The 16016-nt window shown below is 39.7% G+C and overlaps 1 protein-coding gene across 1 annotated transcript in view; it reads right to left on the minus strand.

Annotated features, from left to right (window-relative positions):
• Nucleotides 1–2457: 2457 nt before the first annotated feature.
• The window catches only part of ROR2 (receptor tyrosine kinase like orphan receptor 2), a 44969-nt gene continuing 31410 nt past the window's right edge, over nt 2458–16016 (minus strand). The window contains exons 4-8 of the mRNA XM_005423575.2: nt 14966–15093; nt 11251–11565; nt 9309–9554; nt 7480–7682; nt 2458–5819 (exon numbers count right to left, since the gene is read on the minus strand). Coding sequence (XP_005423632.1) covers nt 4377–5819; nt 7480–7682; nt 9309–9554; nt 11251–11565; nt 14966–15093 — 2335 coding nt within the window. The 3' untranslated portion in view covers nt 2458–4376. The remainder of the gene's footprint in view (nt 5820–7479; nt 7683–9308; nt 9555–11250; nt 11566–14965; nt 15094–16016) is intronic.

The following is a 16016-nucleotide window of genomic DNA, read 5'->3' on the forward strand; positions in this document are numbered from 1 at the left end:
TTTTCTATATTTTAGAAATATACATTTTGGTATAGTACATTTTGGTCTAGAGAAATATCTGACTGACCCAGATAATACAGACTTGGTTTATCTTGCCAAGTGAACACATTTAGTATTTCTAACTGTCCTAAGATTGTTTAGAATTCATATTGGTGATTGAAGGAGCCCATACTTGTCGAATCTGGAAGCTGTGCAAAACAAAGACTATACAAGGTCCCTTTTGAAAAACTAGAAACAAAATTGAGTTTTCTGGTGAGGTGGCACTAACACTCATACACTGAGTCATGCCATTGCTTGTATCATATGCTACTACTATTTGTATGTTACTATTCAGTTTTCCATTGTTTGAGCAAATCCCCAAAATTTGATTATAGTCATGGATTCCACTAATATTTACAGTTTATTCATAGAAAAGGAAGATACATTGCTGTCCCTTATAATATTAATTTAGTCCCATTCCTCAAAAAAGAGGATGGTTTTGCCAGTTGATTTTTTATTCATATTTTGGGTAACTGAAATGCTGGTTTGGAGTACAGCTTGCAGTAGCATTTGCCTGTCTAGAAACAGAACTACTTTCTACAATGGTGAAACTACGACGTAGGGTTTATTTGAAGATACTGCTCTCCAAGTAGCTGGGTGTTTCTCTCCTTACATCTGTTTTGTCAAACCTCTCAAGGTCTGACAATCTTTTGAGATTGTCCAACTCAGGAAATATTCTCGAGCTCTCTTCCAGAAAGTGTCAGACCTTTTCCCTTTACTCCCACATAGGTGAAGTGAAATGATTCCTCTGAACACAAAACCAGTGAGTGACATCTGATGAACTCCTTATATAGTGAGAAAAAAAATTAAATTCATCTCTCTAATAAAAGTTTGAGGTACTGTTGCCATGAAGAAAATTCCCTATAACTCACTGTGATATTCACAGCCATGACAGACACAAGAGCAAAGGATTCGTATGTCAGCAGGGAGCTTGTTCCTCTGGATGAGTCTTTAGGGAAATCACTCGATGAAACTAAGAGTAGTGACGTTTAGATGAAGGAATGAATCTGCCTATCAAAGTTTGTAGTAATGTCTGTTTGTAGTTAGTGTTGTGGGTGAATCCTCAGATTTTATACAGCTGCCTATACTGCACTCTTCATAGCTTTGTCTTCCCTATAGTGTCAATGGGTAAAACAGAAGAAAACCCTGCAATAGTGTAGATCTTGGCCAATATCAGGACAGAAGTCAAACTGGAGCTAGTGACACATCTATAGTCAGTTTCCCCACTCAGACTAGGAACCATTACTCAGTTTTCCTGCCGTGTGATTGCAAATCCATTCTCCATCTGCCCTATATGTTTTTCCAAACAGGGACCTTCCTGCCTCACCAGTGGACTGCTGTGCACAGTATCAACACTCAATCCACTTTTTCCAATGTCAGACCCAGTCTTATGAAAATCATATAGACAGAGTAGGGTACTAGAAGCAAGAGAAAACTTTTAAACCAACCAACAGTCTTCTCAAAAACACTTTGCTCTTTACTCATCCTCTAGACAGTTGCTGCTAGAAAAGCCATTCTGCCCTCAAGAAAAATTCCAGCTTTGCTAGACCTGCCAGGAAGAAGCACCTTTGCAAGTCCAAGTGGGCAGTATTATGCTGGTTTTTGTTTGGACACAGCCCCAACCCTTCCCCCACTTATTGCCACCTTACCATCTTGTCCCATCCACTTACCTCCTCATCCCTTCCCTGATTTCCCTTGGCCTTGCTTCCAAGTCTTGGGGAGGAAAGGCAGACTCTGGCTGGGACTGTGCAGCAGATACCACAGGCAAGACTAATCTGGAAAGCTGCAGAACAAGAAGTTACTGCCAACCCATATGACTTAGGAGTAGCCACTAACATGCTGGTGGTGGTGCTTGTGCAGAGGTGCTCACCTGAAGTGCATAGAAGGCGTTTGCATCCCATCATTGCTCCAATCTTGGCACCTCAGATGAGCCCACCCACATCACCAGAGGGGGAATATCCCTTTCTAGTACTGATGTATTGCCAAGGCTGGCCTAGAAAATTATGTATTGCTCCTCCTCAACCATCTCTTTGAGAGCACATCCACATTAAGATGGCATGGGAAAACCAGTATAGAAATCTGACCTTTTTTTCTGTCTGTAGTGAATTTATGAGGCTTAAAGAAGAGAATTAGGAGTTTCCCAAATGATATTGAAAACACACAAAGTCATAATGCTCTCCAACTACTAGAAATAGGCTGAACTTCAGACAGCACTGTACAGAAGCTTCCATTGACTGCCATTCATTTGCTTACTTATCTTTTCTCTCACTGACAAATCTGTGGTATAACTGAACCCTTTTCTCTCCATTTACCCTGAAGTAAGTTAGAAAAGGAACAAAGAAAGACAGTGTAGTTGATTAATCAAGTTCATTTATCTGAGATAAGGAAACCTAGAAAAAACAAAGAACGTCACGTAAATAAATGTCACCTTTTTTTCTTTTTTATTTATCCTTTATTTAGTAAAAGCACCCAAAGCTGCATTATATTAACACAAGTAATAAAGCTTTCATATTTTATTCCTACCAGTGCATTTCCAAGTTCAGGCGAAATGCTGGAAATAAGTAATGCTGCCATACCTTGAACACAGGGTGTAGATCACAATGATACATGACTTACAAATGAATCCCAATGTCATAAAATAAAAGCTTGTAGTTTAAAGTGTGAAACCTGTAACTTAAGGAATTGAGGCCATTTCTATTTCCACAAAGTACCATAACAAAAACAGTGCCTGTAGGATAACATACTTCATCATACCTTTTGCATCACTTTATTGAATACTCCATGTTGGACGTAGAACTTACAGTTATAGTGTGTGTTGGCTACAATGAGAATGTGTACCGCTTGTATTACAGGAAGGGGTCATGAAATGAATGGACCTGTCTGCATGTTTAACAAAATGGAACAGCAATACCATAAAACTGCACCACATATTGTGAATGGTTAAGTTATACAGCCATTCATTCAAAAGTCCAAATATTTCAATGAAAAAAATGTATATAAAATGTAGTAAAACATAAATTACATTTAAAGATCTGTACACAATTCATCCTGCAAATAGAAGCACAAAACCAGCACCTTGTACATTATTGCTTATTTTGGTCTTCTAAGGTTCAAAGATCATTTTTACTAAAAAGTCGGGAAAAAAACATGGATCACATGCAATCCAGCAGTAACTGTGGTAAATCAAGTAAGTCTGTTACCCCGCACAAAACCCAACACTTTTACAATGTAGGAACACACATGTGGAGCCCTTTTCTATACTTGATAACCAATTAAAGTTGGATTTATTAAGTTAGTGCACACCTATAATATCCCCTACAATATCCCCATTTTTGGTTAACAGTGTATTAAGGCTGTTTGCTGTTGAAAATACACAGCAGAGAAGGAATACTTTCATCCACAAATGCAGTCAGACGATCTCATTTGGAAGCTTCTGTCAGTCATTCACCCAAACCGATGAAAGAAAAGCATCCTTTCTCCTCTCATGCTACTCCACAAGCTGTTGTGGATACTCTAGCTCTATGTGAGTTCAAAATCATTTGGATAAATTCACGGTAGAAAATTCCATCAAAGGCTATTTAACAGAAAAAAAATTCCACTTCTGTCTTGGGAAGGCCCTTAGCCACGAATTGCTGGAGGCTGGGGGAATACCCTGGGAAATTTCTGCGAGTGAAATTGCCCTTGCAGTCTATCCCTTGGCAGGCATTATCGATGGTCTTTCAAGATGCTACTGGGCTGGACCCGTGGTCTTACTCAGCACAGGCAATTTTATGTTCAGTTTCCCCCTTTCCTTCTTATTGTAATACAAACACAGATCATTATTCTCAACTTAGATCTTCAGACTCAAAAAGCAAACAGCAATCTTGTGTCCATTATGTTGAAAAGATAAATACTACAAACTAAGCTGTCCATCACATCCAGGGCACTTCTCTATGCTTAGAGCAATTCTGCAACCATAGCTGGATTCCTTTCTGTGTTACTGGTTTAAGCATAATTCACTAACATTACACTCATATATCATGATATACATGATGTGCAATGCTACTCTGCAACATGTTGCACAGCAACAGTACATATTTAAAAAGCAGCTCCTCTCAAGAACTCTAGCACAGTAAAAAAGATTAAACCCAGCAAGTCTATACCACCATATTTGAAAAATCTGCTGGTGGCAATGCTCATTAGACCCGGTATGTCATTACTGCTGCACTTTTAAATAGATGTTGCTTTTTTTCAGTTTTGTTTCTTTGAGTCAGATCAAAATCACTTTACTAAGCCTAAGGATCTACTGTCTCCATGCTTGGAAGCGATGTGGAATTCTTAGCAACAGGCCAAATTCCTTAGGCTTCTGATTGAATTTCTGCTTCATCCATCTGAAGCGTGTCATTATCACCCAGCAATTCTGTTTCAGGCACCGAGCCCTCTTCCTCCTCCTCCTCCTGGACAGGGTTCTGGGCAATATCTTCTGTTCCATTGTGTGTGTCATCTGTGCCTTCTGACAGCAGAGCAGCCCTGTCAGCCACCGACGCATTGGAAGGTGCTGTTGTTACATAGCCTGTGCTGGTGGATCCACTCCCACTGTGGTGGGAGCCTGGCTTGGGAATGATCTGGGGAGGTATTTGCTGAGGAGCCATTTGCATTGGAATTTGGACGGGATAAAAATTTGGCAAGTAAGCACCATAGGCAGGCATTGGCTGGTAACCATTGACTGGAATGTAGAGCTGAGGAGGCGGGACCATTGGTCTCATCTGGCCTTTCATTTGTATGAACTGAGGTTGAGGGAAGGCTGGAGTTTTCTGCTTTGGTCCAATGTATCTAGCATTGCTGACATTGCTAACAGGGCTTGTGCTGAGAGAACTTGTTTGTGTGGTGTTGCTTGCCCCAGAAGTTTGTGCTGAGCTGTTGTAATTAGAAAGGTTCCCCCATGTTCTTAGTCTGTTATGTATATCTTTAAATCTTGGTCTTCTGTTGGGAAATTCATTCCAACACTCCAACATCAAAGTGTATATCCATGTGGGGCAGTCATCGGGACATGGCAAAACTTGTCGGTTCCTGATCATCTCAATGACATCCTGGTTGGAATAACCACAGTAAGGCTGCAGGCCATAGCTGAAAACTTCCCACAACACAACTCCGTATGACCATATATCCGAATCAATAGAAAACTTGCCATACATAATAGCCTCAGGGGACATCCACCGGATAGGAAGAAGGGAATTTCCCATCAGTTTGTAGTAATCAGCAGCATAAACTTCCCTGAAAAGGCCCAAATCAGATATTTTCACATTCAGTTTATCGAACACCAGTATATTTCTAGTGGCCAAGTCCTTGTGGACAACATGGTGGCTAGAAAGATATTCCATTCCTGCAGCTATCTGAGTCACAATGTGAAAAAAGTCTGCTGGTTCCAGAGTGGATTTTACTGTCTTGTCATCATCAGTGCTGCCAACATCCGAGTGGGGAGATCTCATCACCAAGAACTCATGGAGATCACTGTGGGAACAATAACTAAATATCATACTTACAGGTTGCTCCTTTGTCACTATTCCCAGCAAACAAACTATGTTTGGGTGCTGTAATCGTGATCTCATCATTGCCTCATGTTTAAATTCTTCCCGAAGAGCCAGTTCTGCTTTGTCTTTAAGTGTCTTAATGGCAACGGCTTGTGTCTGTTCACCTGGTGCTGTACCAAAGAGATGCCCCTTGTAGACTTTTCCAAACCTCTCCTCTCCTAGTTCCTCCATAAATCTCACAGTGGACAGATTAATTTCTTTAAGCTTAGCCTGAAATGAAGAAAAGACAGTCAGTAAAAAATATCATAACGTTTTCTGAACAACAGGATCTCTTATTAAAGATCCCCAGTGGTTAGATCTCCAAACGGAACAAAAATTGGGCCAAAAGGATGTTTCTAGTTTTTTGTGTATTCACATCAGTATATTGATTTCACAATTAACCTTGAAATGAGTTATATTATTATCAGAAGTATAAATTGCATTATACTGCAGGATAATGGATATAATTATTTTTATAAGGGAGTGGCCACACTTCCTGAAAGCTAAATGAATACTGGGTTCAGAGTAAATCTGGCAAGCAATGACATCTATTAACTGCAGCTGTACTTTGCCTGCAGACCAGCCCTGAGCTGCCCAGAGGACATCTGTCAGAAAAGCAAGGAGGCTGAGGAGGTGGCAGTCTCAGAGTGAACTGAAACATCCTTTCCAGCAGAAGGAACAAAATCTCTCTTTCAGCTCTGCAGTACCAGATAATGCCCTTTCTTTCTTCTCTGTTTCACTATAGGAATGGCCCCTGCTCATGGGTAGCAGTGTACAGTACCACTGCTGAGGAAACTTGACCTAGCTTCGATAAAGATGGGGATGGAATCGGAGAAGAAAGGAGAAGGAATTTCTCTTTGGTACTTGCAGAAAAAGGCTGTGAATCCAAGAGTGGGAAATCCCCAGAGCTCTCCCTCTGCAGCTGGAAGGGAAAGCAAGGCAGTTTGTGATGGTGATGTAATGTGTCTGTCCTGACCAGCATGGGATGGAGGAGTCCCCGACCAAATGAGGTGCAGCTCGCACAGCTTCACATACAGGGCACCACAGCATGAGGGAGCAGGGCAGGCTGGGAAGATGTTTTAGCAGGTGATTTTGGAACAACTTCTGATTTTAGTGTCCAACAGCCTATAGACTGGGCTGGAAAATTTCCTTCAAATATTCAGATTAACTCACAAAATCATCACAATTAGTTACAATTGGTAATATTCATCAAATACTCTACAGTTTCCTGAACAGATGTTGCCAACTTCCAAAGTAAGCATTGTTTTTTAGAGCTTGCATCTTGTAAATGGTGTGATTAAAAATTCAACATTAGCTCCGAACAGGGTTTTAGTTCAGAGATCAATTAGCTGACCTAGAAAATCCTATGCAGGAGCTGACATATGTAGACATGAGTTAGAAGCCATTTTCTTTTCACTGTCCTTTGTGATTCACAGCCTTGGAAACACAGTGCATGCCATCTCAGCTCTCAACTCATGCATCAGAATACCAGGTCTTGTGCTGAAGGATTAGAACAAGAAACCCCAGGGTGCATCATGCTTTAAACAGGCAAACAGGCCACATCATTACCAGGAGCAAAAATGAGTTGCAGGCTGAAGACTGGATCAGAAATGATCACTTTTCCAGTCACTTAGACAAAAGGCAGAATGGCAATTGATGGGTAAGGACAAATGCCACTAAATACTGTGTACTGAAAGCTGTTGTCCAAGGTCAGGATTTCTAGAGACACCTACAAAGTGCAAGACCTGGTTTTCCCTGAAGTAGATGGCCTCAACACTATGAAAATTAGGTCCCCGACAACATGGCACAATTTGAACACAGACAACATGAGATGCTGAAAATCACTGCACTTTGAAAATACCTGGGCCTAAGCAATCTGTGTATGAAATACCTGTTTGTGTTGATTAATGAGTGGCATTTCCATGTCTTGGCTGGGAGATGCCATCAGCTGGCGGCGCTGTGGTGTAGCAGCAGATGCCTTCTGCTTGTTTCTGCACATGCAGACCAGGAAGAAAAGGCAGGCTATCACCAGAGGGATGGCTATGCTGGGGACAAGGATGTAGAGGATTCCCATTTTGCTGTTGTCGCGTGGACCTGTCAAGCACAGAAATTGTTACAGTAAGTAAGTATTTTTAAGCTATTTGACAGTAACACAAATGATTATTAATACTATATTTTAAATCAAAAGTAAACTATGCCCTGAAAACAGAAGTCACATTACCTTCTCCCCTTTCTTCATAATTTTCCATTACATATTTCAAAAAAGCTTGAATGGACATAGTAATTGGCAGTATGAAGATAAACTAGGAGCCCCATATTTAATGTGTGGGCCATAACAGTATGTGATTAATTTTACTTTATTTTTGAGATTTCCAGTTGAGGAAACCATAGAATACAGACCAGGTATCACTGCATTATCCTGTTCAGGGTATAAAGAACAAGTGAGCAATCTCTATCACAATATATAAACCAGTGAGTTCAATGTGACCCAGAACAACAACACAGTCTGACCCATTCTCATAGATTCAGTCATTTCATCAACACTTGGCCCATTCTTTACCTCTACTGGTGCTACTTCTGCCCAGAATAAAATAAGTTGCACTTCTCACTGGTAGAGATATCATTTGTTCAGTACTTAATAGAATTGCAGAGCTTTTATGTTAGAGTGAGAAAGACACAAGAGAGCCACCAATACATTTAGGTCTGGAACCTTCCTAAAAGATTTTTTCACTTAACTTAATACTTAGAGACTTTAGGAAAGCCTAGTGATGTCAAAAATATTCACTGGAACTGCCTGGGATGTTTTCTGGAACCTGTGGTTTTGCTATTTGTGGCAACTGCTTTTAACCACAACCACATCCCAGTGTTATCTTTACCCTATGGTACATGCAATGTAGAAATTTATTATAAATGTCAAATCATGCTACTGCAAAAAAGTGAAGTAACTAAAAATTTTTGTATTAGTTCTGAGCAGTTTTAGAGATCCACGTAATCCACTTTTATGGCTTCCATGACATATCTGTATCTTGCTGCAGGAAGCATGCTTTTCTTCCTAATGAAGTACAGTATAAGCTGTCATATCCAAAGACACTGTCATCCAAACACAATTACCAATGTGAAGTCTACTATGTGTGTACACCAACACTGGGAAAATGAGCAGAACAATCTATGAGAGCTGTACTTTTTATTTTTGCAAACAGTTGTGCTGTACAGAGCCACTAGCAGCTAGAGTAGGACTTTTCTGATAAGATCATCTGTTTTATGCACTTCAAACTGCTCTGTTTCTGCACTTGAAACGGTTTCTTTCCAACCAGGCATGGTGCTATATCTCCCTCTATAGGATCTGAAAATCTTTGCTGCCTGTAAGATGTCATACAGAGCAAGAGAATGTACCCCTGAGCAGTGTGAGCAAAACAAGCACATACTGGTGATTTGCATGTGCAATCTGTCATTTGACAAGTCAAAAAAAAAACCCTGCAGCATCAAACTGAGGCTTAGCTCAGACTAAGCCTCCAGTATATAATAAAAAATGGTCAGAATATCTTACAAACTTGTTCTCCAGAAAACATTAAACAATTACAACACAAAACAAAGTTGCTGCAAGTTAAACATATAGAAGTATAACCCTCCTAAATGAATTGTACTTATAATAACCAGGAACATTCAAAATTACACAGGATTCAGAACAGTAGTAGGAGAAAAAAGAAAGAGAATACATACTACAAGAAGGTATGTCACACAGTTCCATGCGTACGTTTTTATTCTTTGTAAAACACCACGGACCATCCATTTGACCTCCAGGATTTCGACAATATGCATGTCCTCCAGCTAGCTCTGGAAACTGTGCGCTTGTCAGATCATGGTTGTGGGGACTCTGTGAGTCCCACAGTTGGCAAGTGTGTCCTGACTTCGTAACACTGACGGTCCCTCTGTAGTCAGCTCCCGAGCCATTGTAGCACTGATGATCTAAAACACAGGGTTTGGGAAAATGTTAGAAAAATCAAAACAATCAAGGGACACCATGACCAAAACATCTGAAGTCCACAGAACGTGTTTACAAACAAGTACTTAAATTTAGGTACCTTGAGATTTAATGAAAGCTGTTCACTTTGAAATTTCAGTTCTGTATGTATCTGTACTTTTACACCCAGTTATTTCTGAATTATGTCCTGGAATGTCTCAGCTCTATGGTACACACATGAGTACTCTCAATTCTGAATTCAAATGGAGACTAAGAAGCATGTATGGACCTTTAGATACAGAACATGATAAGTTAAAGTAAATCAGAGATAGGAGTTTCCCTTCAGTAAAAGTCCCCAGATATCAAAAATGAAAACTTTTGCTTCTCATAATCTTCCCATTTTCTTGACAGTGCTCATTTGCTATAGAAATTAGTGCCATATTTTCTAAAGCCTCTTTTTCCTTATTTTCATCTTTAGAAAGAAAGGATTTAGGATCTTCCTCTCTTTAGAAGCATCATTTTCATATCTGCTAGACCCACATCTTTATTCTTTGTTTCACTGCAATCCTCTATTCATACTTTTTGAGTGCTTGTCTTCTATATGCATCATCTGAGCTGAATCATGCATTTTTGCAACATTACCTTCTCCATTTTTCTGTTCTCCCCTCTCTAGCCCTCAGGAATCCAGCTCTCTCAAACCCCACAAACACTCAAGTTGCAGCTGCTGCATCAGTGGCAGCACCACTGGCTGTGAGAATCACAGACAACTTTCACCAGATGTTTTCTTGATTTTGTTCTCATGCCTTTTGCTTGATATCTCTTCCCTGTCTGATTTGTCTCTGTCGTTGTATTCTCAGTTACTTCTGTTTCTTAACTACACTACATTATTTACATAAAAGCACAGAACTAGTCTTTTATGTCCACCATTATGCCATGGCTCCTGCTCCTAACTGTGGATTCAGACAGAATCCGCAGATAGTCAAAATAATCTTATTACACATTGTACTTTAAACATTGGTCTCTTCAAGTTTTCTTATTGAACAATGTAGGGGGTTGTGGTTAATCGCTATGAAATAGAGCAGTCAGAAAGACTGTCTGCATACAATTACTGACAACAGAGCAGCCATTCTACTTTTGGGTGTAAATACAAATTCTTGATCAATACAAGATCAATGTTTTCACCCATCCCGTGTGGGTAAAGGAAGATAATTGCACCCCACGTTCAATTTACAGGATTAATATTCCTGTGGGTTCCCATACAGAAAGAATGAACACTAGGTGGTTAGTTTCCTGACAGATCTTCCAGTGATGCTTCAACAAACTATATGAAGTTAATCAATAGGCAAACAAAACTCTTAAATAGATGTATGGGGAAGCTCACCCAAAAAGGCAAGGACTGAGACACAGGTGGAGGCAACACTTTGAAAATCTGCATCAAATCAGCCAGGTGAACAGGAAGCTTTATATCCCTAGGTGGTTGATGTAACACATTCTGATGTACAAACAGCATCCCTTAGGCTTCCTTGCCATCCTAACTCTACTTTAAAACACTGCAAGATTATCGTCAGTATTAACAAGATAAAAATGAGTAGTTTAGCACTTTCTTTACAAAAAGAATGGCTGATTAAGTATTGTCTCTCAGACTCAGTAAAAGAAGCATCAAGCTGTACTTTTTCCCAGTGATGAAACACATGGACTTACATCGGCTCAGTCTCTCCACAGGGATCCCAATTCTTATGCAGTTGGCCGCTTCCAAGGTGTCCGGTCGCGGGAGGTCTTCACACTTAGGCAACTGTAGCTGCATCAAGATGAGGGGGTTTGACCTAGCAATGTTGTACTCCTGCCTACAGAGATCATTCTCCAGAACTTCACATTCATCCCGGCACAGCTCCCGTGGCTTAGGGGTGCGAGAACGCTCATCGCACAGGGGAAACACAAAGTGGCAGAAGGAAGGAATAGCGAACTGTGAGCACTGGTCAGACAAATGCGTCGAAGTGCCAATCATGGTAAATGCAGCTGCAGAGGAACAAAAATACAGATAAGTATTGATTCATCACATGAGAAAAAACTTAATTTTCCTGTCATTTGCCTTGAACATCTTTATTCTTTCCTTAAGGGTCTGAAAGCCTACTGGTAAATGAGGTAACTTCTGCTGTAAAGGAGGGTTGACAAATGCAGGAAGAAAACCCAACATCCCAGTGTCCCTCTGACATCTGCACAGAGCTTGTAGGCCTCAGTTCCTAGAAATTAACCCAGATGATTACCATTGCTCAGACTACTGGCTAATTTTAACTTATAAGGATCAAAAGCAAAGAAAGGCAAGATAATCTGCCAGGATACTGGTATGTATTTACAAAGTTCCTAATTACATAAAATCTGAACAAGGATTCTTCCTAACTTCTTCTTCCTGTAGACATTTTGATAAATAATTAAGTGTTTTTCAAGGTTTGTCAGGCAAAAAGAAGTGTATCATTGATATTTGGGAAGACATGGCTTTAAACAGACATGAGAAGCCTAACAGGCAGCAACTTTGTGGAAAATTAATGTAATCAGTCTTAGCATGCTGATCACATTAAGATGAATGTCATGATGAGCTGGGAATGTAATTCTTCCCTTCAGCTCTCAGCACCTACACGCTAACATTTAGCTCAAAATGTTCTTGCACATTGCAAAGGAAAGACAAATGTGCGTTTGCATCATGTATCTGGTGCTGAATCAACCTTTAAATGTAGGAACATTCACTCCCCCAGTAAAGCATCATTCATGAGTGAGAGTTGCTAGACTGCATGTTCCACCAACTCACACTGTAAAAAGAGAGGAAATGCCATTCAGCAGTCTATTTACAACCTACAAATAAAGTCTTTCTCTCTTGTCCAGCCCTCTCCTTTCAATCATCTATTTCCTGTGGACACATGGTACCACAGAATCTCTTCCTGAACACCAAACATGCAACAAGAGGCTGCAAATCTAGCTTTTTAGACTGTTTACACCTTTGCTTATTTTAATTCAAAAATATAAATGCAGGAATACAACCACTTATCAGTCATACTGGGAACACTGCATGCAAGCAGACCATCAGGCCTCAAAGGATAGTTGTAACATATGCTTGTCGCAAAGACTAAAATGGAAAAAATAAAACTGAAGGACTGAAGTAGTCACTGTCAGTTGTTTGAAACGCCACACTAAGTTTTGTGAAGTCATTGCATTACAGAATTTAGACCATCGTGAGAGAAGAGTGCACAATTTACAATTATATCTTTATTTTGATAGTAGGTGCAAAAGCCAGCAGTACTGTGTGGTAGCATCTAAGAGGTTTATATTTTATTTATTAAACAGATGTTAAACAGCACAGCTGAGACCTTGCTAGCCAAACACATATACACGGGTCAGGCATCAGGTCTATGTGCTATTCATCATTGGCCTTCCAGTCTTCCAAGCCACATCTAAAGATTTTCTCCAGAAATGTAATTATTTTTTTAACCAAAGGTTGCTATTCTCAACCAATCACATGGCCAGGACCAAAAAGCACAAGGGGTCATGGAGACAAAGAATATATATTTCTCATAAGAGTACAGCAGGGAAATGAAACTCCAGAATGAAAATTCCCCACAGATGTAACCTGGCTAAATGCTCCTCGAGTTGGACAGTAGGTGTCCCCACTTCCCATGCACATTGGAACACACCATCAAAAATTGCAGTTAGGCAGTATGGGCAAAACTGTCAGCAAAATCTCAGCAGCAACTATTCAGCTTTTTTCAACTATTTCCTTTACCTGACAAGTTACTGCAATTTCAAAAGTACCCTGTCATACGGGTATAGAACACCCAGTCTCACAATACTTACTTTACCTATAATATGGCTTACAAGAACCAATAATGCTATGAAATCCTCAGGGTACTTTTGCATAAGATGTCTAGTATGACCCTCAAAAGTATACAGTTTGAAAATGCTATATTATTAACAGACTGTCATAACTGCCTAGCTAGGCACTGGGCAGCTCTATATGGTGGTTCCCAGCATCTTCCTGAAAGAGAACATCAGGAATTCCATCAGGAATTCTCCTCAACTGCAAAACAGAGAGTTCCAACACCCTAGCTTTGGAAATCTAACAGATAATTGGTAATATTAGGAAACCAGCAGCCAGGTCATCAGTGCCCATGTTCCATATCCCAGAAACTAGTACAGCTGAATCAATAAACATTTTCTGGATAATAACACAGTTTTTTGTTGTTGAATTTGGTTTTGGTTTTTGAAGAGAACATTATGAACCTAATTCACAGAATTACAGATTTAGTAATTCCAGATAGTTAAACACTTCCATTTTGCTGAAAAACATCCAAACAGGACAGAGATTATGTAGCTGGTGAAAAAAGAAAAAAAAGTATCAATAAGTATTAATTAACACCATAATGTTTAAAGAGGCTGGAGCTACAACAGAGTAAAGGAGAAGGGTGGGAGGAGAATGTTGTAATAGCATAAGTAAAGGTCAGCACCTGGATTTTGCCAGTCCTGGAATCTGGTCACCATTTCAAGAACAGGAAAAAAAAAGGACTTGGATTCCTGGATTAACAATGAATCTTCAAGGTAATGTCTTTAGGGAGTTAGAGCTGACAAGTGAAGTTAAACTCTTTTTGGCAACTAGTTATGCTGAAGTGAGAGAGTCCATTAGTGAGCTTTATCTGGCCTGATGCAAATCAGCTCCTGCTGGACTGACCTAATTTGCTATACACTACAACACGCAGCTTGCTCTTTTCCATGGGTTCATTTTGTGCGCTCTACTTTGTGTACATCAGAGTCACAGCTGCCAAAATCAGCTAGCTGGTATCCAGTGAAGAAAACCCATGCTGACGTACAGCCCAATAAAAATCATTAAGGTTTTGGATGCATGTTTGCAACTCTGTACAAAAACTATGTTCAGAGAAAGATTAAACCTAGGCAGAGCACTGGAAGGTCAACTCTTGTTTTATATAAATCAGTGTGAAATCCAGACTCTGCCAGAATTATGCAAAAAGGAAAGAAGCCCAAGGGAAAGGCCACCATATGCTTTTTCAAGAAAATAATAGATCAGTACTTTTTCACTGTATCACAAATCCATTTGAAAAATCAGAATCTTCTTTTCGAATCCATCATGCAAAAAGCTCCAGTATAAACTAGAAGCTGTTAAAAATTCAGTTCTCTCATATTTCACTTACAGACATGGAAGAAGCTTTACATATTACCACAGATACCCATCTTCCTTGCTCCAAATTTTACTAGCTGCTCAAGTGGGAAACAGGCTCACCCCCTCAAAACCTTAATATAAAAATGTCTTCATCATGGGCTGACAAAACAAAAAGGATGATAGCACTGTTTTTACCTGAATTAGGTACTTTTATGAATGTTTCTTTCTCCCTGCTAAAGATATGTGTAAGCTTACCAGTTATTCGGTTTTCAATTTCCCCTTGCATCTGGAGGGAGTCCACATAAATGGTTCTGTTTCCAATGATCCGTGCACACGCAATTCCCCTATATGGCTGACAGAACCCATCTTCATGGTAATCTTCTCTGCAAAAGACATGTTAGGATTTCATATGCAGATGTCTCTCTGCTGCCAATGGATTTTTACAAAACATATTCTTATAAAAGTGGAAAACACTCAAAATACTGTAAACCTGAAACTGTCCCATTCCCAAGGTGCAGCTTTTTCCTCCAATTCTCTCTTACCTTGGAAGAATTAATGAGGGATCCTGTATACAGCTCATTACAGAAAGAAGAAAACGAAACCCAACAATTAATTTTAAAATAATAAACTAATAATGGAATTTGACATATGAATCTCTTAAAAAGCCTTTAGACTGAGACAGCAACATAGATCTAGTTACATGTCCCCATGCATTTTTGGCATCCAGCTGTACTCCATAAAATTAGGCAGTTTGTTCTCTTCTCCCACTTCTCTCTCCCGCTCTTCATTTCCTGCAGTGGATAGCAGAAGAGATCTTGCCAAGCTTGAATTAAAACATGGAATAAGAGTAATCAAGGCTACAACCTCTTTTCCTCTTCTCTCTAGTGAAAGTCAGTGCCAAATTTCTCTTTCAACATGTATTTCAATATAGTTTTCAATTCAATGAAGCTTTGGGCCTTTCACTCCCTTACATCAACATAAATATTTTGGCACAAAAGCCCTAGCCTAAAGACTCAGTGGTTCAACACTTCATCCCCAAAACCCCTGTAAATAATACAGAGCTGATCTGCAGATCATAACTGTCAGAGAACTGAAAAGGGACTTCAGAGAGAGAGCACTCCCAGAATAAATATCCAGTATGTCATGGGTTTCCTCCCGCATGGCATTGCCTCTGTGCTAGGACTCACTCACTAACACAATGGATTAACATCATGCCATATACTGCATGATGGACCAGAAATAGGTAAAAAAAAAAAAAAAAAAAAAAAAAAAAAAAAAAAAAGACTCACAAAGAGGGGATACAAAA

The sequence above is a fragment of the Geospiza fortis genome, unplaced genomic scaffold (genome assembly GCF_000277835.1).
Source record: "Geospiza fortis unplaced genomic scaffold, GeoFor_1.0 scaffold167, whole genome shotgun sequence".
Taxonomy (NCBI): domain Eukaryota; kingdom Metazoa; phylum Chordata; class Aves; order Passeriformes; family Thraupidae; genus Geospiza; species Geospiza fortis.